Source organism: Corvus moneduloides, chromosome 3 (assembly GCF_009650955.1).
Source record: "Corvus moneduloides isolate bCorMon1 chromosome 3, bCorMon1.pri, whole genome shotgun sequence".
Taxonomy (NCBI): domain Eukaryota; kingdom Metazoa; phylum Chordata; class Aves; order Passeriformes; family Corvidae; genus Corvus; species Corvus moneduloides.
In genome coordinates this window covers 113426159-113452244 of record NC_045478.1, presented here as the reverse complement: position 1 = coordinate 113452244, position 26086 = coordinate 113426159, and the positions used below count along the sequence as shown (strand labels likewise).

The following is a 26086-nucleotide window of genomic DNA, read 5'->3' as shown; positions in this document are numbered from 1 at the left end:
AGGCAGGTCACCACCCCTCCCCCACCAGGTTCGAGGAAAATAAATTTTCCTCAAGGAAAGTGAAAGAGATAAAAGCTATTTATTTAACAAACACATGGGGAAAGGATAATAATGCTAAATAATACAATCTCTCGCTGTGGAGAAAAAACCTGGGAAAGTGTTAGAGTCCTCCCTTTGGTATCCTCGGAGCTGGGGCTTGGGCCAGGGCCAGGCCCTCTGTGCCCGGTGGAAAGTCCTCCCGATGTGCTCTGATGTTAAAGCAATCAAGCAGTCCAGTAGAAAAGGGAGAAAAATCCGAAATTCCAGAGAAGGAAAAATTCAACTCTCAGTCTCTCTCTGGAGAACAAAGCAGCTGAACCACTGGCCAAAAAATTGTCCTCGGGAAACAGCAAGCCGGGTGCTTCTTCCCTCCCCTGCTGCAGCTGGAAACAAATTGCTATCTGTGTGTGATCTTGAACAAGCTGCAAACTGCTTTGAAAAAGTTTTGCTCAGTTTTTCCCTTCCCCCTCTCAGGCTCAGTTTAGAGGCATAGAAAGGCACAGGAATTAATTTCTGGGCATAGGCAGCAATATGGGATACACATCATAAGGTCATCCCAAGACAGGTTGTTAACAGTTCTTTTGTCAGCTGAGAAGCCTTTCATGAAAAGGAAAATACCCAACCAGTTTTCTGTCTTGTCTGCTTTCACTTTCAGATCCTCTGCATCACCAGACTTGCTTTGCCTGTCCTCCCCTCTCCATAACCCACATGGACCAGGTCTCTCTGTTGTAGGTCGCCCCCCAAACCACCTAAGTCACTTTGATTTCCCTTTTTGCAAAGCCACAGTTTGGCTGTTTGGTAACAATAGATTGGTGTAGCCTCAAGAAGTGGTTATCTTTAACAACTTGCCATGTTTGTTTTCTGAGTGCCATTGCAACCACAAGTCCAGTATTCCTGCCCTTTGCTGTGAGCATTGCTGATAACTGGTCAGTTTTTATGGACTTCTCAATGTGGATGCCAATGCCTGCTGATCATGTGCTGCAGCAGGGAAGGGTTGGCTCTCCTGGCATAAGTGACCACTCCTTGCCAGACCATGTCATGCTGAATGGCTGGACTTGAAGGACTGCTGAGTTTGTATTGCAGGCTCTGAGCTATAGATTTTCTTACACTGATGGAAAAAAATTCTCCCTTATCCCCCACATGCTGCTTAAGAGACCTTGATGCTGGGTGTGATCTGGATCTTGCTATGTTTTGATGAGAAGAGCCCATGGCAGATTTTGCTGGATATTGGTCTCATTGGCAGGAGCAAGATGATTTAGCTCCCCTTCCCTTCCTGCTTATCCCTCCAAGAGGGTCTAAGTGCTGGCTGCCATCAAAACGTTGCAAACACAACCTTTACTGCAGCTCAGTGCCCAGCAAGCACATATTTGATGCACTGACAGACTTGTCAGCTGTTTCTTACAGTGACATAACTAAGAATAATGGACTTGGACCTCATTTCTCTGCTGCCAACTTTATACCTCTCTTAGTCTCTCAGCTTCAGTAGGTCATACTAATGCATAATCAAAGTATCTGAAGGGGAAAACGTTCCATGTATTGAAAAGGGAATGTGGGCCAGGTTTTTAATAAAATGGAACACTAAACCTAAATGAAAAGTGTGTTCAGAGTATTTTTTGGTAGAAGTCACTGCACAATTTGTATATGCTGTTATAATAAAGCAATCCAGGGGCTCATATCTCTCTCACAACTTATATGCCATTTTTTTTCCTTTTATTTTCCCCCTGAATTAAAGAAACCAAGGAGTTCTCTCCGTAATCCAAAGCTTTACATTTTCTACTTGTCCTGAAAATCTTTAACAGCAACTAGTTGCTTAATTTATTTTTATTTTACTCATTTCATTGCCTTAGCCATATGACTCCCTATGAACATACCTCCTTGGTATGTTGTAGGTACAGCTTAAAGATTCTTGTGCACCCCCTCTGAAAATTAAGGAATGTTTGGCTGAGCACAAATAGGTTTCAGTGTTCTGTAGGTTAACTTGCTTTTGCCTTAAGATCTCTGGCTGTGAGCAATTAACAACTGGTGATGTGCTTTAGGTTTTCTCCCCATCAACCTGAAAATTGTGGAGCAGGCTAGGAATGCCAAGAGGTGAATCATGAAGCAGTGTCTTTATTATAAACAGAAGTTCATTTGCCTGCTTCTTTTTAGTAAAGTCTCATGCCTCCCTCAATTTCTTACTCTTTTTTCCTATGTCAGGTAAAGATTCAGGGGAGAAGAAGTGGAGGGTATTTAAATAAGCTGGTTTTCTTTTTAAAAATTGGTTTGAAAAAAGAATATCTCTTAAAAATTCTGCCCAACCTAACATGTTCTTTGAGTCTTTTTGACTCCCATTTTTTTGGTCCTGTTTGACCATACACCTCTGAGCTAAGCATTAACAAACAGCCACAGGGTTAGATGGCATTTAGCTGGATGCACTTGGACTTCCATGTTGTTCACTGGGAAAACACCTGACAATCTTGGTACCTAAGAATTAATTTCTGATTTCTTTCCAATTCTTTGGAACTGGGAAATATCTGTGCTTAGATCTACCTGGGTGGTATACAGCACTGCTGTACTGCCCGTGTACTTTACCCTGTGTGAAATAAAAAGTGTGTTTACTGCACCTTTTTTTTTAAAGATGCTCGCATGCTGAAGAGCACCAGCCAGCAGTGTAACTAATGTTGGTTTTTTCATTTTGTCTGCAGGGGAAATAGGAAGGCCGTTACTGAGGAAAAAGTAAAATAAGTGATTGTGTGACATTGTAGTGCTAAGTGATATGTAGAGAGGATCATCAGTTAGTTGACAAAGAGATCTGTTTAATATAGAAAGAGAATACAATGTGATATGACCTCAGCAAAGCTATTTTTCTTCGTAACTGTAACTATAAAAATAATACTACCTTAATGAAGATAAATGCAAATGTTAAAGTGAGACTCCATGTGTTTTTCAACTGCATTTTTGTTTGTTTTTAAACATAAGCAGTGAAGAACTTTCAACTTTGCAAACTAAGTTGTTAGATAGGTAGGGGACAGCCAACCTCTCTTCCTATAAACTCTGAAGCTAGATTATTAGAATTCTTACTTCTTGTTATCTTAACTATTTTAAGTGTTGAAAATTAAGCAGTAGTCACTTGTGGTTTACCGTCAGTTTATCTTCTTTTGACTGTAATTCCACTCATTTTTCCTTTGACCTATACCCAGATTCTTGGTGATTGTTGAGGAAATTGAAGTTTTTCAGTAATAACTACAAAATGAAATCACTACTGTGATGAGTTCTTTACTTGCTCATTCTGTGGCCAAATAGAGCCTGTACTGAATACCTGGAACCGGAGTACCAGGAGGGCTTACAGGCACCTCAAGTACTATTCTGGACCCAGGACGCAACTCCATCAATTTCAAATGATGTTCTGATTTATTATTCTGTGGCTGTTTTGAAAAGAAGAACAGCAGAGAAGTGTGCTGCTGTCTTATTTATTATTCAAGATCTGGCTGGTGTTGTCTGGCTCAGTATTTTTACTTTTGTGATGTACCTGTAAGAACTGGGTAAAAGGCTGCTGTTTCTGGAGAGACATGGTAGATTTCACCAGTTGTGAATTTGCTCGTTAAAGTTAATATTTTTTAACAAAACCCATTACTTTGTGGATATATTCTTGGTGTTTACAAGGTCTTCAATACAGCTCTGAATTTTCTGGATAGAGATATAGGACATGTATGTTAGTTCCTGTAGAGGCAGAGGTATTTAAAAAGTTACAGGGTTTTTTTAATTTCCATTTAAAAACCCCATAAATGAAACCAAAATAAAAGTGTGCTTCTCGTGGCAGAGAGGAGAGGGCTTATTGTATAATGGCTGACTTAGCAGCAGTGCCTCTGTTTCTTGTTAATGATCTTGAAGCCTTGCCGCAACTCTCCTAGGTTAAATATGTTACCTCCTTTTTCGCCTTCTGGTGAACATATTCCATTTATTTAAGCCTGTGCGTGCAAAACTGAATTTCATTTTGCCACCACGTGACGTTGAGTGTTATTTTAGTACAGTTTCCCTGAGACATTATATGTTGTAATTTGAGTTCAGGGGTTTGCTTTCTCTTTGGATCAGTAAAGAAATAAAACAAACAAAAGCTATCTTTCTGCCTCAGATCTAGTCCAGGACATTAATGTCATGAATAGAATCACCCTGTGACCAGTGGGATGTGTCTTTAATTTTCTCCTGGACTAGCATGTGAGCATAGGCATATTTCTTGACTTACAGAGAAAAAGAGAAGTATATGTTAATTGCACTGCAGGGGCTGGTGAAGTAATACAAAAATTTATGGGCTTGCTGCATTATTCAAGGTACATAATTTTATTACAGTGCTGAACAACGCATGGTGACAGCTGATTTATTGTTAGTGTCATATTTTGCATAATGAATTTTTCCCACAGATGATTTTACTGCATGTGTTTTAAAAGGTACAAGGCAATTCTTTGGGAAATTCTAGTCTAAGCTTATTTTTAAGGAAATCAGAATTTTGTACAGAGGCGAAAGTAATCTATTTGTGTCAAGGTATACAAGCCATTGCTTAATAAATGACTGAAAGGGTCTCATCCTGGGATCTGATACTCTTCTGTTAGTATTTTATTTGGCATAGAGGCTAGAAAGCAAAAATAGAGATATGCCTTAAAAAGCAATACCATTCCTCTCTGTAGTAGCATTTTTATTATATAATAGATGCTATTTATAAGTAATTGTGTATAGATAGTGACTGATAATCATCAAATCAATCTGCAGCAATGAGCTGGTTTTGATTGAACATGAGGGATTAGATTCACCTCATTGTAACACCCAGTGCCAATGATTGGTCTAAGGCCAGACCAGTGTCTGAGGTTGGTGGCTCAAGTTCTCCCTGAAGTTAAAAAACAGGCAGCTACCTTAGATATTGAAAACCAAATGTTAAACACTTCAAGTCTAAGAGAAGGAACTGCCAGTAGACTAGTTTGGCAATGAATCTGGGCACTGAATCACCTGAGTGGAAAAGCAAAGTGTTCTCATTTGAGTGTGCTACTGTGGATCCTCATCTGCACTGGTTTTGATTGGAACCTCCCAGGTTCCTATGCTGATTTATTCTCCATGTTAGCAATAAATGCCCTCTTGCTGCCTGCTGGGGACTCCAGCCTGTGGAGAACAATGGCAAACCACAAATTTTAATATTCACTTTGCAAAACACAAAATGAAATATTTAAGGTATCCACTGAAGCAGTTTCCTTTGTGGTGCAATGTTGGAACTGATTTAATTTCTCACTTAAGCTAAAAAAAAAAAGTCAACAAAAGTTGAGGCTTAGATATTTATGGATTTGATCTTTAAATTAGAAACTTGAAGCAGTCCATTTGTATTTGTCTCTGTTTCATTATCCATTTCACTGCTTCCATAGTGTGGGTGAAATACTCCTTCAGAATGCTGAAACTCACTGTCTTTTCTCAAAGACCCTAATGAAGATAACTTGTTCAGTTAGACATTGTTTTCTTTCCAAGAATTCTTCTTAATTTTGCCCTTTGTGGATGGTTCCCACTCCATTAGATATCTTTTTCCTTTGAGTGCAGTGATCCAAAATGAAGCAAATGAGAGCTACAGGATGTGGCTGCACAACTTGGTTTGTAGCCTGCCAAAAGGCATCTTTCCATAAGCTGGGTTACCTGGGGCATACAGCAAGGCTGCAGTCTCCTGTAGGGTGTCTCAATCATTCAGGCTGTAATCCTTTTGTCTGTTACTACTATGAACAGGAGTGGTACATCAGCACAGCTAGAAGGGCTTTTCACCTGTAATTTTTGCTCAAGGAAATTCTGGAGTCAAGAGTGGATGATAGCAAGTACAAGGTGCTTGCATATTTGATGATGTTCTGGAAAGTCAGGCTCACCAGACCCCCTTTGAGCTTAGGGTATGTAAGTGGGACTGCATTTCTTCCAGATGGGAAAATAAAACAGTTGACACATGACTGAGTTTAAATTCTCCTTTGTGCAATATTTTTAGAGTGGAAGCAGAAGTTCTGAGTGAATATGAAGCTGACAATATGTCTGTGTGGTATCTACATGACAGTGAATTTTGTAACTCATTACACGTTTTGTGGAAGAGTACTTCTTGCTTTCTGCTGCATCTAAGTTTCCCACCCAGTAATTTCAATTTCTTGAATTATGAGAAGTAGTAAAAAATAACTCCTTGTCCACCTTCTCTGTACTACTCATGATTTATAGACAACTGTCAATTTCCCCGTTTTTCGCTGGCTGAAAAGTGATGTTCTGTTTACTCTTAGCTCATGCAAACCTATGCCATTCAAAGTGATGTATAAGCAATTGTGGTAATTAAAAGAAGCAAATTAATCAGACACCTTGGCACAAAGAAGCACTGAGAATTTTTGGCTATAGCTGACATGATTGGAAGGCATCTTCAGGCTGAAAATCAGGGCTTTAGTGTGGAGATACAGAGAGATCCATAATCAAAAAGGGATTAATCTCTGAGCTGGAGGACATCATCAAGCCATTTGAGAGCCATTCTTAAGATCTCTGTTTCATTCAAATGCTGCAAAATATTTACTGTCTGTGCTGAATATAAACAACCAGGCTTTATGAAATGACCACTCAAAAAACGCCACTGTACGATAACTTGAAAGATACTTATTTTTACCCTCCAAGTATCAAGCACAATGTTGTCCTCATTTCATTCTGGAACAAGTTTTTGGGAGTTAAAGGGTTTGAATCCAAAACCCAGGGACTTGGGTGCTACCAATGGACTGTCTATTCCTGTATCCCAGGAACTGAAAATCAGATGAAGGAGAATGTTTTTAGGAGTGAAGCTATTCATGCACAAGTCTCAAATTATCTTCAATAGCATGCTCAGCCAAATCTTAAAATGAATACAAGTACACATTAATTAAGAATTAACATAATTTTGTTTCTTGAGTATGGTGATTATTAAAACATAAACTCAACAAACATACACTTGAGAGGAAGTTGCTAAATATTTTTAAAAGCCTAATTTTCAGTCACCCTTTATTTTTTCATTAAGAGAGAATAAAGAAGAGGGCACTTGACTTTCTGAAACTTCCCATTTGCTTCAGATCAAAAAGTTGCTGAGTGTCCTTAACTGCTGATAAGACAAATCAGGAGTGATGTAGATTTATATAGAAAGCAGAGACATGGGATGACATTTTGAAAAGTGCCTGAAAGCCACATTTGTGAAGCTGTTCAGCCAACTAAAGGAATGAGAAAATATGCAAAGAGATTTTCAGGCATATGTGCTGGCCATTAATGCAGTTTTCACCATTGAATTTTGAAAAAATTTCATTTTTAGGCATTGAAATGCTTTTAAAAATCTGACTGTTGTAGTACCGTAAATGAGGTTTGCAAAAATACTTCTTTTGTGGAAGACCCATGTGTCTTGTCACTTCCATCACTGTTTGGAAAATAGGATTTAAACTTTGCTTTGCTGTACCAAGTAGTTTAATACCTGAATACTCTTCTAAGTGTTGATGAACAGTCCCTCAGTAGTGACCTGAGCTCTCACACCACCTCACAGTTAACCACACTGGAAATATCAGTAGTCTGCAGGAGGCTTTGCATGCCAGAAAACATTGTTCCCCAGGCTTGCTGGTGTGGAAAATGGGAAATGGCACAGCACAATAGGGACAGGCTTCTGTCCAGATACGTCTCACAGAATGAAGAAGGCAAAGTTTGCTATTGATTCTCAGCTTCTCACTCAATTTGTGTTTCATTTGCCCTGCATGTCTGTTCTTCAGCTGATTTTCTGTGTTCCCTGTGTTTTGCAGAATGCCAAAGCCAGCTACGACTTCAGCAGTAATGATCCCTACCCCTATCCCCGCTATACAGATGACTGGTTTAACAGGTAAATGGATTTTGGGCAACCTGCCCTTCACTTTGGTTTGTGTAAGAAATTCTGCATCTTTGTGAAATGTCTGTTTTCTGCTAAATTCAATGGTCACAGAACAGACACTGCAGTCTCACTACTGCTTGAAAATTAGAGATTACTTACAGCTTCATTTTTTTAGGTTTGTAGTTTATAAATGAAGTTGCTGCTCCAGAAAAGTGTATTTTCAGATTGTTTGAATAGGTGATAGCTACATACCTTTTTGTCAGCTGTCCTAGGACAGTTCAGTAATCCAAACCTGTATAAACTGGCTCCCCATCTGCTAGCTAAATTTAAAGGGAGTAAGCTGGAGAGAGGAAAGACTTTGGGGGAAAAAGTCTTTTCATCCTAATGTAGCCTAAGAAGCCAGAAAAGCAGCATGGTGTAGAATGACCAGTTTAAAAACAATTAGATCGTATGTTAAGTTCTGAATCACCTTGATTTAAGGGCAGTGTGCATGGGTAGCGTTTTTCTAGCTGCTGGAGAAGTTAAAGTCCACATACAGTGGAAGCTGTTCTGTTATGTTTATAAATTTGGAATCAACAGTTCAGCTGTGCTTGCTGTGTTAGTTCTCCTGAACACATAGTGATTGCCCAAGACCCATTCCTTCTTCAGTATGTTCTGAACTTAGCTCTCCACTTAACCAGTTTTCACTAGACGAAGGACTGGTTCTCAAGGTATGGTATAAATAAGGATGGCCCAAAAGAAAAGGCTTAAGATTTTAGGAAGTGTGACTTTTAGTTTCCCTAAACTCATTGGCTTCTTTTTTACATGGAATGGAAACATGTTTCAACAGTTATTTACAAAATGTGTCCTGGGTTCTGTAGCTGTCCCATGGCAGGCTCTAGCTGCTTTCAGGATATTTTCAGTGAAATTTCCAAATATCCCTTAGACAAAAGTTGCCAGTAGTGCTGAGGATTTGAAAGCTTTTTAGAGATTTCAGGGACTGAGTGTTTATCAAAAAATATTTCAGGGCTTTTGATGTGGTTTTCATCTCTAATTTAGGATGACTGGATGGTCTCCAAGTTTTGGGTGGGGTTTTTTGTTTTTATTTCTAAAGAGATCAATTGTAGTTCTGTCAGAGTGACACAACAAAGAAGCAGCTGTGCTTCTACCTCAGATATGGACCTCCTAGAATGGATTAAACAGAGTTAGGAGCTGTGATGTTCTTCTTTGTAGTCCTGCAGTTTTTCAGCCAAAGCAAGATCTTGATGAGATTTCTGCTTCATTTTGGGAAAGGACATCTGACACTTTTAAAGTAGTATGATTCCAATTAGTGAATGGGAAGTCAGAGAAAGACTAGGGCTCTAATTTGTGAAGGTCTGCTGCCTTTCTTGCCTTATTTATGCAGAGGATCTTTTTAGGAGAAAGATACCACTTAGCTCTGGAGAGGAAGAAAATTAAATTTAGCTTTAGTGTGTAATGGTAGCTCTTGTTGTTTTCAGTGTGAACTTCATAAAATTGTGTTCTGCCAAGTCCCATTAACACTGATTCTGCTGCTATCAAGTATTTTATAGTGGGGCCCCGTCTGCCATCCTTACCTGTTCTGCAAGGTAAACTCTCCCTGGAGGGAAAGTTACCTCCCAAAGTCTCTTCAAATACACCTCAAGCATTCCAGATGTGGTATGGGTTATCGTCTCTGCTTCCAGGTGCCCCTGGCTAACTTCAAGCACTCAAGTGAAGAATTGAGGGTGAGCAGCACTATTGTCTGCGACCCGATCTGTAATAATTGAGAAAAACATGATTCAGGTTTTCAGAGAACTGCAACACTTTCTTCTGTTTCTTGGGGGAATGGGGAGTTCAGGTCAGCAACAGGAGGAGGAAAACAACAGAGAAATTGCTTTGCAGATTTCCTTTATTATTCTTTCTTTTCAGAAAAAAATTAAAATTGATACTTAGGACGTATAACATTGCTTGTCAATAAACCTTAGCCATGATGGGATGCCCCATCCCTGGAAGAGTTCAGGGCCAGGCTGGATGGGGCTCCTAAGCAGCCTGATCTAGTGAGTGGTATCCTTGCCCATGGCAGAGAGATTGGAGCTAGATGATCTTTAAGGTCCGTTGCAACCCAAACCACTCTATGATACTATGAACCATGAGATTTCTTTTGCAAGACAGGGAGCAGCACATTCAGTGGAGCATCCCTTTCCTGCCTTCACAATATAAGAAGGCTTTAAGATGCAAGATTCTTAGTTTTATGCAGGTTAAGATACAAACCAGCACACCATATCCAGCTGTCCAGGAGTAGCTGTGACTGTTTTTCTCTGTGTATTTCTTTGCTATTCTGTTAATTGAGCTGACATACTCCTATGTAAGCTCTTGCCATGGCTTCTGACTCCTTAATTACTGTTACTGATACGTAACAACTGTCTGCCTCTGACAGTCCATCTGTCCCTATGTGTAGCTGCACAGGTGCATCTGGATAGGGCATGATTACATGGAAAATCTATTGAGAGAAACCTGAAATAAAGGCTCCATTTTGCACAGCCAGTCATGTATCTCCCACTGAATTTTATGCATGCAGAAGGATCACACTCAAAATAGGATAGCGTAATACCCTTTTTTTCCATAAAGAATACATTTCTATGTGAGTAATTCAAGCGATTTGTGGAACAAGAAGCAGAGGACTGATCACCAAGGGGCTTTTGTGAGCTGCCAGCTGCATGTGCAAAGTGTTCATTAGACTTTAAGAATAAATAGGAAAGGTTTTTGCATGGAGTATTTCATTAATCACAGCTGCTCTGCAGATCCCCCTTCCATTTCATTCTTTTTAAGACTGCTGGAATCACTTTGGCCTTTCCATCTAACAGCCACTGGCCTACAAAACCATGCAGGGTGGTTTTTGGAAGGGGAGAGTGGTGCCTCAGGCAGGAAATTGCTTTCAGGCAGTTCAGCTGCTGCTATGGGCAGAGGCCCATAGATGGCTTGGCAGCCAAGGAGTTTATTCTCATGTTTACTGTACTCACTGTTTGACTGTGTTCAGGTCCACAGCTTGGGAACCCAGCAGGAGAGGGTACACTTTGTGCAACGTTGAACAGAACTGTGTTGGAGCATGAGGAGGAGTGGGAGCAGTGCAGGAACCTGAATCAAGCCCTGTGTCCAGAACTAGAGGCAGCCCCACAGAAATCAGTGGTTTTTAAGAACCACTTTGGGGACTGACTGTGATTTTGAACACCCTCTCCTTCTGAACCACATTCAGCCAAGGCATGTATCACGTTCTGCAGTGAGGAAGTAGCCACAGGAATCAGTGATTGCTTGGCCTCCTACAGCTCTCTGATTTCATGTTGTGAGCATGCAGAAAGCACAACTTGGGCTCTCCACCTTAGAGCACTGAGATTACAAATTTCTGCCCCGATCTAAATAACCAGTAATTATTTCCACGCCTGTGGCCTTTGTATTCTGTTTGTTCTCTCATTCAGCTAATGAGTTAGCAGGGCAAAATTTATTTGCTATCTTGGAAACCTATATTCTTCAGACATAAGAATGTCTTTTACTAATTATGGATCCAAACCAAAGTAGGGGAATCCTTTCCCTTCTGTGAACACTCAAATACTCAGAAGCTGACAATGTCATATGAGCAAACAGGGGATTGCACTTGCCCCACAAAAGTGTCCATCTGAGGTCTGCATGTTTAATTGCTGCCTAATGCAAGCGGCTAAAGTGGTCAACAAAGGCAGATGGTCCCAGCTATTGAGACTGCAGCACTGCATAGCACTCCCCTGCAAACAGCTGAAGATAGGATGGATGGGTCCTGTTCTTTGCTGTCTGCAGAAGCATTTCAAAGCAGATGAAAAGGACCCTCAATAAAAATCTGTGCCACCTCAGACACTTTCAAAAACATGTCAATAGAGAGGCAGGCACAGTACCATTGGTAGTGGATTTTAGAAACAGAATTGTTTTCAAAGACAAAGGAGAGTGAATTTTTCATAGCTAGTATAGATTTTTTTTAAAATACAGTATGCAAAACTGTTTTTTAACTAAATCCACTTCTCCCACCTTACTTTTTCATGCATGTTTGTGTAAAATGTTTTCACTTACATAAAGTTTATGGAAGACTTGCTCTACTTGCTAATATATGGTTGGCCTTTGAAGTAGCTTGTTCACAGACGAAAATACTTTTAATTGTATTCTGTCCCCTTGTTTTAAATATTGAAATAGGGAAGAGGCGAACACTGTAGAGAAAGGCTGTGATTTGTGCCTGTGACATGAGCCACTTCATAGAAACCACAAAGGGTTTATCAGTAGTACATGAACAGCAAATAGGTCTGAGTTGGAAAAGTCTGCTATTTACCATTAATCATTCAACCAAATGCATTTCCACTAACTGATAAATGATTTTTTTTTTCTCTCTAGTCAGCAGCACAATATTGAAACTCTGAGCTGATGGAATAGGCCTGTTTGCACTCTCCATTGTATGGGCCACTGCTCTGGAGAGGCCAGGACAGGGAGAGGACCTTCTGGTAAAACTTCTTTGTCAGGAAGGTTGTAATACAGTTTTTCTCACCGTAATCTGGCAGCATCACTGATTTTTTGCACCCCAGCATTAGTCAAGCCAATTTTGAACAAAGCCATTTATTCTTCTCTGTGGCTCGTAGTTGGCCCATAGGTGACTAGGTAATGAATGCCTAGCACTGATAGCACCTAGCAATGAATGTTGTATTTCTGTTACACTTCCTTGAGCAAGAACATGAGGGAAAATCTGTTTGATTGTTGCTAGCAATTTCTGTAGAAGCTGAATAAAAAATCTGTATTGCTGTCCTCTCTGCCCCCTTTGTAAAAGGAAGTGGATAAGATCTTCAGTCATCTTCCTTTATGGAACTGCCTTTAAAAATATATACTCCCAAGTAGAGCAGGAAAATGTATGTGTTGCTTCTTACCTTTTTATTAATGTTACACTGATCTTCGCCAGACGCCCGTAAAGGGAAAGAGAGAGGAAAAGGTGATTGAAACAGTTCTGCTGCCTCCCAGGGTGGTCCATCTGATACTCAGGATAACCATAATACAGCATTTTTAATTGCATGAATCCTTAGCATACTGTAGAATCAACGCCAGTTTCAATGCAGAGATGTGAGCAGTAGGATGGATTCATATATTGATTCAGCATCTTAAACTGAAAAAAACCCTGGCAGCAGCACAGGTTTCAGTAGTTTCCCTGCTGCTATGCTATTTTTTGAAAACTAGGTTATGGTGTCTGTATTTCTCTTCTCCTGAGTTTAATTTCTATGATGAATTAGGAGAAAGGAAAATGCAATCTCCCTTCCTGCAGGAGCCACTGCTGGTTAAAGGGTCTCTGTTAAGAGCTGTAAAGCACTTTAGAGACACCAGATACTATTGAAATACCATGTGTCGGCTCAAACCTAGACCTCTGTATCAAAGCAGTGACTTTTCCCACTTGAGCAGACAGCAGTGGCTGTGTGAGCTGGAGCACCTTGTCAGTTCTTTTGGGAATTAGGCACTGGATGAGAGGGATGCATGTGCCCTTAAGTCCCACAGCTTTGGGCCTGGCCAGCCAGGCTGCAGCTCTGCTGCTGAGGAGTGCAGTGACCATTGTGGCTCCTTTCTGCTACTCCAGCTTGGTATTGCACCCACCTCTTCCTGTAGCATTTCTTTTGTGGGCAGCGATAGGCTCTTTGCACGTGTTCAAACAGCAAAAAGGCAACCAGACTTTGTTCTTTGAGGTTCAAAGTAATGGGTGTCACACTGTCAAGCCACAAAAATAAAGGCATTAACATTGATCTTAAATTTACACTGTTCTGTCAGGGGGTGTTTCTACTGACTAAGAGTTGGTAATGAGGCAGAACCTATCTCACAAGCTAAAAAGAAAAGGCCTGAATAACTTGACGACTAAATGCAATGTAAGGATACATGTTAACGTCAGAGCAAGCATCACTCATCCTGCAGAGGGGAAACTGGGTATCGCCTGCTTCACGAAGGAATGAACTCATCCCAGTATCCAGCACTCAACAGTTTGCCTGAGGAATGGTTTTCCTCCGCAGTACTGGGAGCTGACTGAGGCAAAACAAGCTCCCAGTGATCCAGCTCAGCTCAACACGTACATTAGCTGGGGTTCATCTGGTCTCTCTGCCTTCCTTTTCACAGCCACGGGACAAGGTGTGCAGGAGAGGTGTCTGCTGCTGCCAACAACAACATCTGCGGCGTGGGAGTTGCGTACAACTCCAAAGTGGCAGGTATGGTAACAATCCAAGGTGTAAATGGTCCACTGTGCTTCAGGCAGAACTTCTGCAGAGCCAGGGAGTGTTGCCCAGGACAGGGCTGCAGATTGATACTGGACTTTCACAGTAGCTGGGGAGAGGAATTTCTCCATGGCTTTGCCTTTTCAATCAAGGGCCTTACATAAGCTCTTTAATAACAGTGCAAAAGAGCAGCTTCTGCTCCTTCTGCTCCTGCTCAGCTCTTGTTTGTATACTGATTTTCAGTGCTTCTTCCCTGCATAGCTGCAGAATCAGTTGTGGCAAATCTCATTTTTCAGGAGGTAGAGTATAAACTCCTGCTGCACTTAGAAACTATCTGAAAAGGCAAATGTCATGCTGCTCTTACCCTTTAGGCTCTCACAGGGCAGGACCTGCAGTGGTATAAATCTCTGGTCGTAGGTTTCCTCTGTTTTAACAGTGATGTGGAGTGATAGGAGCAGATGCAGAGAATGAAACAGCTGGTACCTAGCACCCAGCATCCACACCTTGGGTGTGTTGGGTATTTTTACTTCTAACGAGTTTTTCTCTGCACAGATATACTGAATACAGTGCTTGGAGTCAGTTAGGCTCTCGAAACCATGTGTCAGTTTAGTTGAATCTGAAGAAATCCAGTTTTCCCACTCTTAAGACTGTTCATGATGAGAACTGAGGCACAGCAGGCAGAGATAAATGCTTAGGAATTTCACTTTACTTTCCTTGATCCACACCAGAACATCAGCATGGATGTACCCATTGCTTCGTGGAGATGGTCCACAGTGTGTATTCAGAGACAGTTCTGCTCTGCTTGGCAAGTCCCTGTTTCACTGTAGTGTCAGGTGAATCTGGGGAAGGCTACATTTCACCTGTCACCTACATGACTGAAAGCTGAATCTCCACCAGAGAAGGGCACCAAGCAATGTTTGCTAAGCTGTTACCCAAGAAATACCATTGAGAGTTAGTAACTAGCTGGGCAGGTCTAATGACTGTCTCCTTTCTTCAGCAAGGGTAACATCTCCTTCAGGGATGGGACATTCCACAAAATTTGCATTCTAGCAATAGTTAGTCTTAGAGGAATCTGAGTTGAGGCATGGGATTTTGACTGGGCCATGTCCATATTATTCATATAACTCTACAACTTCAGGCTGGTTGTTTAAAAGTCAAGAGGTGTGAAGACTTTTTCTGATGACCAACAGCCTACAAATAATCATCTGTGTTTGTCCACTTTGTAGTAAAATCCCCTGAAGTTTTTGGAAGTGCCAGCCAGCCTTCCGTGCCTGAGGACAATGTGCATTGGCAACACCACTGTGTGGTCCATGGGCAGTGGAAGTCCATGAAAGTTGATGGTGTGCTGCTGTCATGGTTCAGAGTCCATGTTTGCAGACTGAACTGGAAGTTGGTTGCCAAGGATCTGGGGCATCACTTGGTTTTTTTCTTGTACCTCTTTTTTTCCTTGAAGATGGTTTGGCTCCTCCTGTTGTTCCCCCACTTTTCTTGGGGTCAATAATTAATTTTGTGGTTGTTCTGGGTTAGGTTTCTTAGGGAATATCTTCCCATTTGTTGTTAGGGAGATGGTGAATGGACAGTGATTCGGAGACAAAAGGGGTAGCCAAGTGCTTTGACATGCCATTTAAATGGTTCAGAGAAGGGGGGAATGGGGGTTTGGGTAGTTTCTAGCTGGGGGTAGATAGTCCTTGCCCGGCTTGGAGGGGAGATGGTTGAGGTTTTGGGTACTGGACTGCTGCTTCTCAGAGGGCTTGGTGCTGCTGCAGAATTCTCCTTGCTGCCCGTTGGTGAGCCCGCTGCTTGCAGGAGCTGCCAGCTGACTGGGAGTTTTCAGCACCTGCCCTCGCCAGGAGAGACCCTCACCATCTGCAGGTGTTTCAGGGGAAACCGGGCCCCCATGGTCCATGCTGCTGGTTTGACTGGAACCTCGGTGGCTGCCATGGCCAGGATGTGAGCAACCGGGGAAACCAAACCCCACCTTCTCTCTCTTCCCGGGGCCGGCATTAACCCCCGGAGAGTCTGAGGGTTCCTGTCGGAGCGCCCCCTGGAGCCGTGGGGAGTCACTGCAGCCCCTCTGCAGCGACTGAGCCAACAGCGCCCCCTGCCGGCTGTGGTCATAGCTACACAAAAAGGGGAAATTGCTTAACGGGGGGCAAAAGTCTGTTACTGCGTTTTTGTTGTTTGTCTGTCTTGTTATATATATTCTAGTAAATAACTATTATTCCTTTTCCCGTAATTTTTGCCTGGAAGCCCCATAATTTTGAAGTTACAATAACTTGGAAGGAGGGGGTCGTCTTTCCATTCCAGGAAGGGTTCCCACCCTCCTTGGCAGACGTTTGTCTTTTAAACCAGGATGGTGGTTTCTGGGCAGATCTGCATTTTATACATATGGGAAGCAAAATTTGAGTTTGACTTCATCATTTCTAGCTTGAGTTAGCCCATCAAGAACATCCAGCTTTGGTCTGATTTCTATTTTTGTCACCTTTTTTCCAGCCTTATATTTGACACACTGGTTTTCTATTGAATATAGTAAAGTTACTGGCTTCTAAATCAGGATCTTTATCGCCATTCACACTGTTTGGCATTGTGCTACTGATTTCTGCCCTGTGCCCTAAACTGTTGGGAAAAACTGAACTTCAACTCAGGGCTACAAATTAAACTTGGAATGAACCCCTGGTTACTCGGATCTCATCCAGAGGACAAGTGACAAGTTGGCTGTCAGTGAAGTTGTCCTATGTGTGGGGCACGATGGATGTAAGGCTTGCACTGCTGTCTGTTGCACTCTGGCTGGCTTAGAGTCAACACTTTGAGGTTTTATGAAGTTGACATGTCCTAAGATTGCATCATTTAAACTCTTAACTTCTACTGCAGTATGGGTTAAAGGAAGTGGGTTTGAGTTTGCTTTTTCCCTCCACATGCTGGCCATATTTTGCTATTGCATCTGCATGTTGGCAGAATGATATTTTTCCAGGAAAAATGCTGTGCAGTGTGTTTCCCTCCTCTGATTATATTCTGGAGATGCACCAAAAAAAATAGAAAAATTACTTGAAAAGCTAATGACATGTGAACACAAAACTGAATATAAGTTAGATGAGGGGTGCCCTTACTCTTTTTCCCTGGCTTACAGAATACTATTTTAAATGCCATTAATATTATTTAAACACTGAATTTCTGAGATTGCTGAATTCTGGTATTTTTTAAGTGTTCTCAAAGAGTAGATGGAAAACACAGTTTAATTAGAAAGCTAACAATAAAGTTCTTTGTCTTTCTGGGCCACGCTGCCTTGGTGGCTGGGTGTTTAATACCGGCACCCTGCTGGGTAAGTACACCTTGGTGAAATGGGAATTTCAAGTGCAGAATTACTGAATGGGTGAAACTGCCAGTTACTTAAAATACCTGTAACTGGGGGCCTTCTGCAGGTGCTGAGATTACATTTTGTGCTAGGTAATGCATATTTCATGTTTATGTTGATTAAAATTACAGGTATTCGAATGCTCGACCAGCCGTTTATGACAGACATTATTGAGGCTTCCTCCATCAGTCATATGCCTCAAGTCATAGATATATATAGTGCCAGCTGGGGACCAACTGACAATGGGAAGACTGTGGATGGACCTAGAGAGTTAACACTGCAAGCAATGGCAGATGGTGTGAATAAGGTAACAGTCTTAATAATCTGGGTTCTGTGGCAGAATGGTGTGTACATGCTTGTGCTGAAACCAGTGACTTGGGAACACAGTGCAGTTGCACAAATTATCCAACTTTCAGCGTATCTCAAGTTTCTTTGATGTTCATTCTGCAATATTTTGCTCTTGCTTTTATTGTATAGTCTCAGCATACTGTGTTTATCTCTAGTTAGCTTATATATACTTTTCATAGACCATCACAGTCAAAATGGAAGATCCTGATCCTCTAAATATTCCCCAGGTTGAAACATGCCAGCTGAGCTACTGACACCGCATTATCTGTTTTGGTGTTTTACCAATTTAATTATTGTTTTGGATTTGGAGTGTCTCTTAGGTCACTCATGTATGGTCATTATTATAGCTGTGATTGAACTGCAATGGTTCAGATGTCCATGGACTAATGTCATCCAGGAGCCTCCGTATTTATTCCCGCATTTCCCCCTCCTTCTAGGAGTAGTCTGGGGTCTTTGTAAAAGACACTCAGTGTCATCCTGTAATCTGTTTAACTTGTACACTGTTGCAATTATTAAAGGATCGGGGCATGGATCATTCATAGAATTATGGGATCAATAAAAGAACAGTAGCAAGAGCCTGCAAGCAGAAGGCCTGTGTGTGAGAAAAACTCTCCATGAGAAAAATCTCTGTGAGAACCAAGCTGGGAACAAGAAGGGAGTTTTGAGAAGGTACAGCTGTGTAGATAAGACTGAGAGAGAAGGAAGATAAACTCTGAATTCTTTTAATCATAACATAACTGTAGAAGCTTGCCAATGTAAGTCCAATTATGTAGAAGTAGAAATGCGCTTTGATAAGTTTTAAGCCACTTAAGAGTTAACAAGCTGGTATACTATATAAGTGCCTTTGGATTGCTAATAAACGGAGTTTTGCTCTTATCAACCATATTGGCTAGTCTGCAAGTAACTCCCCCCGCCGGAGTCGCCGGGCCTCTCTTCTTTTTACAATTCCAACATTTGGTGCCTGAACTCGGAACTCGGAACTCGGACTGAGGACTGGCACTTCGTTTTTTTTGACTTCGGTGGCAGCCGACATGGCACCGATTAAGCGGCGATCGGAGGGCAAAAGGTCAACACCTGCTGGCGAGTGTCTGATCCGTGCCTGGACTGACCTGACATCAGGGGTCCGCCGAATCGGCTGACAAGGGCTAAACCTGCAAGGCTGCACGACCCTGACAGCAGGGACAGCGGTAAGACGTGGATTTTGTGGTTAGACGCAGGGGGGTTGCGGAAAGACGCAGTTACGGAAACTGAGGTGGCCCTTGGTTTATGCTTTTTAGAAAAGTGGGGACTTAAAGAAGTACACCTTTATAAGGAACTAGCTGATCCAAGATCGGTTAAAAAGAAAGCTAAAGAAACAAAAGCTCTCAAATTACCTGGAGAGCAGTAACTAGCACTCTCACAGAAATAAAAACAGAACAGATAGTGGCCGCAGCTGCCATAGAGACTTTAGAGAGTGGCAGTGCTGGCTGTAGCAGCTCCGGGAAAGAAACAGACATGGGTCTTACGGAGCGGCGGGCAGAGACCGGAGCCGAGTCCGGGGTAGCACGGTCCTTCGGGCTGGCCGCGAGAAAACCGGTTAAAAACGCGGCGGCGCGCATCCGCTCAGTGCAGGAGCTGCTACACTCGGCAGAGCCGGATGTTATCCCTCCGACGGCCGAGGGAGAAATGGCTGCAAAAGCGGAAGCAGAGACACCCGATCCAGGGGGCGGGGCACAGGCAGGCCAAGGAGACACAGGCAGTCCTGCTGTCCCGCTGAAAGCGGCAGAGCAACAGAGAGGTCCTAAAACCCGGCCAAAAGCGGCAGAGAGTAAACCACCCCCCCCGCCGAACAGCGGGACGTCAGGCAGCAGCGCGGCTTCTGCGCTTTCGTCTCCTGCAAAGCCAAAGCCAGCCGGGGGTCGGCCCCGGGACGGGGAGAAACACCAAGAAATGACACAAAAAGTAATCAAAAAGCTTGCTGACTTATCTACACAAAGCATTTTGCAGTCTATCTTTACAGCAGATGTCCTGTGTTCAAATGACTTCATCAGCATCGTACAGTTGTTATTAACCCCTTCACAGTTCCTGCTCTGGGGAACGAATGTGGACTGCAATGCTACAGAATGTCCTGCAACAACAGGAACAAGTCATCTCTGCATCACTGACCAGAGCTGTGCCCAGCAAAGTGGTGCCATGCTACAGGACCCCGAAACGAGAAGGCACAGTCAGCATCAGCTCCTGAGGAAAGTGACGCCACTACTTCAACAGCTGGGACTCTGAGACCTGTCCTGAGGAGCCTTGAGAGAGGCTGCAGACATGGCTGAGTGAAGGAGCTGAGGACTTGCCAGATCCACCACTCTCCGTAGCAGGAGAAATAGTGAGACTCTAGGGCAAATGTGACAGCTACCCGGGGTGGTTGCTAGTGACTTGTGGTGGGTGTCGGGGAACCCTTTCCAAAGACAAAACTAAGAAGAAGAATTGCATAAATTTTTGGGTATATTGCATGAAATTTTGAGTATAACACCAAACACAGAAGTAAAGTGAAAAGTTGTTTTTTAACTGTCTTGAAACAAGAGCATTAGCAGACATTTTCAATCAGCTGTCTGCCCATTTAGATCAAGTAAAAGCAGTTGATTTAGTTAGCATTTTTGTTTTTACCTGGTACTCTTAGCAGCCAGGGCTTACGCTATATTACATAAACTTGCTTGCTGGGAGAGGGATAAGTTTAATATGACTTTGCAAACGCTTAATGAGTTAAGTGTGTGTGTTATTAGTGTTAGACATATAATATTACAAGATTAAGCAGCCATTGATTTTCTACCATTAGCTCACAGCCACGGCTGTGAAAGGTTCCAAGGTATGTGCTGTATAAATCATTCTAACCACTTTTTCCTACTTCACAAGCAGATAAGTGAGTTACATCAATTAACTACACAATTACAGAAAAAAGAAGACGGTCTCAACATAGAGGGATGGTTAAAGTTACTACATTTAAATTCATGGCTAGTTTTATTTGTGAAGCATTTGATTACTGTAGGACTAGTAATATTACTAATAATACTGTGTTCACCTTGCCTTCCAATGCTTGCAAAAGATAATATACGAAGTCACTACATCTGTGACTCATCAAGTATTACTTGTACAAAAAGAAAAAAAAAAAGAGGGAATTGTTGCAATTATTAAAGGATCAGGGGCATGGATCATTCATAGAATTATGGGATCAATAAAAGAACAGTAGCAAGAGCCTGCAAGCAGAAGGCCTGTGTGTGAGAAAAACTCTCCATGAGAAAAATCTCTGTGAGAACCAAGCTGGGAACAAGAAGGGAGTTTTGAGAAGGTACAGCTGTGTAGGTAAGACCGAGACAGAAGGAAGATGAACTCTGAATTCTTTTAATCATAACTGTAGAAGCTTGCCAATGTAAGTCCAATTATGTAGAAGTAGAAATGCGCTTTGATAAGTTTTAAGCCACTTAAGAGTTAACAAGCTGGTATACTATATAAGTGCCTTTGGATTGCTAATAAACGGAGTTTTGCTCTTATCAACCATATTGGCTAGTCTGCAAGTAACTCCCCCCGCCGGAGTCGCCGGGCCTCTCTTCTTTTTACAATTCCAACAGTACACTGTAAGAAGATTGGGGGAAATGTGTGTGCCACAACTCAGAAAGAATATAAATTAGCCCAAACAAACCAACCTTCCATTGCTTCATTTCCACCTCTTCAGTGTCATGCAGCCAAGACAACCACGGCTGCCCCTGGTGTTGTAGGGAATGAACCTCCTCCCCTTGGCTGATTATAGATGGGTTTCTGTATTGACAAGATCTGAAATTACCCAGAACATCTGGGATGGTTTTTTGTGGGAGCTCTACAATTACTCACTTTTCCATCCAAATTATTTCTTCCTTTTACTTGTGCCAAATTCTCCCACTCTTCATCACCAGCTCACTGTAAGCAGCACATTTAGTTTACCATGTTTTGTGACATGATAATTAAATCTACTGCTGTGATAAGTAGTGAAGCATCTAAAGCTTTCTCAAATGCTGAGCCTCAGATGTTTTGCCTATAACAGAGGGATTATAGTCATCTTCATGCTTCTGCCCATAAAACTGGCAATGTATGCAATAACACTGGAAGACTTGTCACAAATTCCTTCTGAGTCTGCTCAGTTTTGTAGTACAAACTGTACAAACCTCTGATGAATTCAGAGTCCCTCTGAAGTCCAGAAACCTTCCACAGGCTGTGTTTCTTTTTGTGATTTTAATTTATCTAGTGTTTCTGTAAAGATCCCCTTAAACACTTTGGTTTTGAGGAGAATCTTTTTTAGGTGTGTGACAGTTTTAGCAGCACCTTGATGTGTTATAGTTGCTTGATCTCTCTTCCACTAATGTTGATTGTAGCAGATATAAACTGTGAACACAGAAAAGTTTCCATGTAATTTTTGCGTTGTCCTCCTCCAATGGAGAACTTGTCTAAAAGTAGCAAAAAAGTGGGAGAATGAAAACTGAACTACAGTTATTGTACCCTTCAAGAGAAGCAGATTTTAAATCATAATCATGAGGATTTTTTGCAATTTGTTATATAAAATACCTTTGAATTAACTTGCTGTCATATTTCCCTATGCTTTAATTTGTGGAGTTACACTGGAATTAGCCTTCTCTTTGAATGTTAAATATTGGCATAGGGATTTTTCTTTTCTGTTTTAGTGCTTGGTTGGAGTCCCATACTCAGAGTGTTGGGCATATTACTTTTTTAATACCTTGCCCTCAGAAGTGTTTGTGGTTCTCTTCAAGAAATAATTTGCAGAAGGGGCCCTGAGATCACTCAGGTTGAAGGCTCAGGAAAGCGAGAGAACAGTGACAGTGAGCTGTGCTCTGCCAAGGGTTGCTCTCATACCTTATCAGAAGACACAAAATTAACAGGAGAGCCTGCATTAGTAAAACAGTTCTGTTGGCCATTGCAGAATTAGGAGGAATGATACTGGATTCTACCTTAAAAAAATAGTGTTGTCCAGGGGCAATTACACTTTATCTTATAGTGGCAGTATCCCAGCTATCTCCCAGCAATAGGTGCACAGAAGATGAGACAGTTCCACCCCAAGTAACTTGCTTTGTGTTGTGATCATAGCTTTGTTTACCGTTCTTTAGCTCATTACATTTCCTAATATAATGGTTTTTTTGGGTATAGTTTATTCTGATCTGGTTTTTTTGGAGAGCCAGATTTTCTAGAGATATTTCAAACTATCAGTGGATGCTGGGTATTCTCATGGTGCTCTGAAAAACCCACTACAGAGTTGGCTGCATGCAAAGGAAGACTAACATGCCTTTGGTATAATACCCTTTTACCTAGTTTAGGTCTATAATATATGCATCTAATTCTCTATTGACTGTAAAAATGTAAATCTAGTTTATGATTATTTTTCAGTATAACCCTCCTGTCTTATCAAAAAGTGTCTTTTGTAAACTGAGAGACAAATAAATGTAGGAATTCCTTTTCTCAGCCTAGAGCTGATTCTCACCAGAGTTACGGCTCACAAATTAATGATGAAGCTGAAATACTGGTGAGGAGGAAGCAACATGCTGAGAATAAAAATATGTTCTTAAACTAAAAGCAATACTTCCAAATGTCCTAGAAGGCAACATAAGATCTCTTGCATGGAGCAAGATTAATATCCTTGCTTCTAATGCAATAAAAAAAAAAATCAGTAAGTGGGAGTGATGCATTTAATTGAATTGACAAACATAGGTAATGTTTGCTTTGCTGCCACCACACTTTGGAGCCCAGCTCAAGGAGGAACTCACTGCCAAGTGTTTCATCCCTCCCACAATCTCCATTCCACTGTCTTGTCCTTCAGAATTCCTCCTTCCAGAGCTACTGAGATGTGGGAGTAACTAGTCACCTGATAATGACAATGTTATAAAAACTGCAGAAACTGTGGAACTTCATGTTTATATGTCTATTTTTATGTCTTGAAGCCATCCAGCTATAACTAGGTGGGCTAAGGCCAACAGATCTTCTATTTCTGATATATATTCTTCTAGTTGAAGGTATCCCTTCTCATTGCAGTGGGGAGTTGGACTAGCTGACCTTTAAAAGGTCTCTTCCAACCCAAACTATTCTCTGATTCTATTTTCCTGTGTTTCCTCTTCTGTTATCCATTCTTGGTATGTGTTAAACTCATTCTTGCCCTCTGTCTTAATCATACGTTCCTTGTGTGTGCTCTTTGCTTGGAAGGTAAATAGCATTAATAGAGGCAGCACTAAAATAGCACAGTTAAGGACAACACAATCTACCATCACACTGACAACTCCTTTATGGGCTCTTACTAACAGTATATCTAAGGCTGAACACAAAAGGGGTAGTGTGTGTGAACTGGGTGTCAGCATAACCCATGTAATCAGAAGTTATTGGGAAACGTACTCAAGCAGCTTTTTGTTACTAAGACACAATCCCACTCATTTTTTTAATGTGATCTGTCTTCACTGTGTTATCTCATGGCTTTAGTTCAGGGACAGTAGTGATTGGGTCATTGAGTAGTGGTAGTTGCACTGCAAGGATAATGAGCTCACAGTTGAATTAGCAAGAATTTGAGAATAGAGATTGAAAAGAGTTTCATACACAAAAAGGTCCACAAGTATTTGGCAATTACCAGCACTGGCCTGACACAGGTGAACACTCTTACTACTCTAGCAACTTTCAGCTGCTAGAAAAGACATACTTGAGATGTAATCGGAGAGGACCTTTAAAAACGTCTAGTTCCTAAAGATTAGGTTGAAACTTGTCTGTATACAGTACTTGCCTAACAAGGGGGCCTTGCATTCATTGTATGTATAGTGTGACTGGACAAAGCAATGCTGTGTGATTTACATATCCCTTGTCTGAGCTGTGCTTACCCACTTTGGGGGCTAGAAAGCTTGGAGAGGGAGGTAGAGATGGTATGTGGAAATCCTGTGACAACACATCTCTCTTAATTAGAGACTTTTTGTTCTCTAGTATCTTTGCATTCAGAGTTGTATCAGCCATCATCTTAAACAGGAAAAGACAGCTTAGGTCAAGAAGTAATTCCACTCATATTTTGTGATAGATACTGTCTTTAGTGTAGTGTCCAGTAAAAATTTCTTATTTGCCGTTTTGTGAGTCCAGTTTTTTACAGCTTCAGTTATTGGAATTTAAGCCAATAAAAATAAGTCATCAACTAAACTGGTCTCTATTGCATTTTTATGATGTAGGCTTTTGTATTAGGAGGTTGTGAGGTGTTGCTCATGGACTGAATTAATTCCTTCAGACTTCACTGGCTCAGCCAGAATATATAAGACATGATCTGTTCGTGCTTGTGCTGGTGAAAACATTATTGCTTTCCTAATGTAGTGCTACCTAAGAAAGTAATGCCGAAGTGCAAATTACCAGGAGAGCAGTACTAAGAATTCATAGTCACATCATGGCTTTGTAATTGGGCTTACCAATTATGGAAGAAAATACAATGTAAAAACACAAAAGGAAATATTTCTCATTTGCCTCTCTCCAAGTACACAGAAAATGTGGTATTGTTCTTTGAAAATAGCATGTTAATGAAGTATATACCGTTAGATACTGTTGGGGAGGATGAAAGTTTGGTAAGAAAGTTTCAAAGATATGTAGGCTTGGCAGAAAGATCTCTGAATGTAGAAACTGAGGATGAGGTAGAAATGGAAGCAAGTTTTGATATAGAGTAAAAGATGTTTTGCTGAAACACTGACTGCTGAGTACCTGAGAAGGCAAAGGTTGGAGATGAGTTGGAAGGAGATTTTTATGAATAGGACAAAGGTATGTGACTACAAACAAAGATGTTTTTCACCAAGTAAGTAAGTCTCAAGAAGAGCATAAGTAAATAGAAAACATGTCTTTACCAAAAAGAGAGATATGGCAGGCAAACAAGAAATGTTGAAGTAGGAAGAAAAAGAGAGGTCTGAGAATTTTCCATTGTAAGCTTAAATTGTAACTTACTTACTCTTGTGATTGTATAATAATGACTATAATATGGTGATGGTAGTAGCTATGATAGGCTATAGGCAAATGTAAAGGTATTGTGTATGGTGCTTATTGGTTGTTATGTATTAAGATACTCTGCAAAGAAAAGTATATATTTCTTTGTTTGGCCGAATTCAGAAATATATCCTCTGAGAGAGGGCACAACCACGCCTCCCCCACCAGGTTCGGGAAAGATAAATTTTCCTCGAAGGAAAGTGAAGAAGATAAAACTATTTATTTAACAAACACACGGGAAAGGAAAATAATGTTAAATGATAAAATCTTTTCCTGTGGAGGAAAAAC

The 26086-nt window shown here is 41.3% G+C and overlaps 1 protein-coding gene across 8 annotated transcripts in view; it reads left to right on the top strand.

The window, feature by feature from the left end:
* Window positions 1-26086, top strand: part of PCSK2 (proprotein convertase subtilisin/kexin type 2) — a 111030-nt gene that overhangs the window by 66386 nt on the left and 18558 nt on the right. For all 8 annotated transcript variants that reach the window (XM_032103622.1, XM_032103623.1, XM_032103627.1 and 5 more), the window contains 3 exons: window positions 7812-7888; window positions 14009-14097; window positions 17587-17762. In XM_032103622.1, coding sequence (XP_031959513.1) covers window positions 7812-7888; window positions 14009-14097; window positions 17587-17762 — 342 coding nt within the window. The remainder of the gene's footprint in view (window positions 1-7811; window positions 7889-14008; window positions 14098-17586; window positions 17763-26086) is intronic.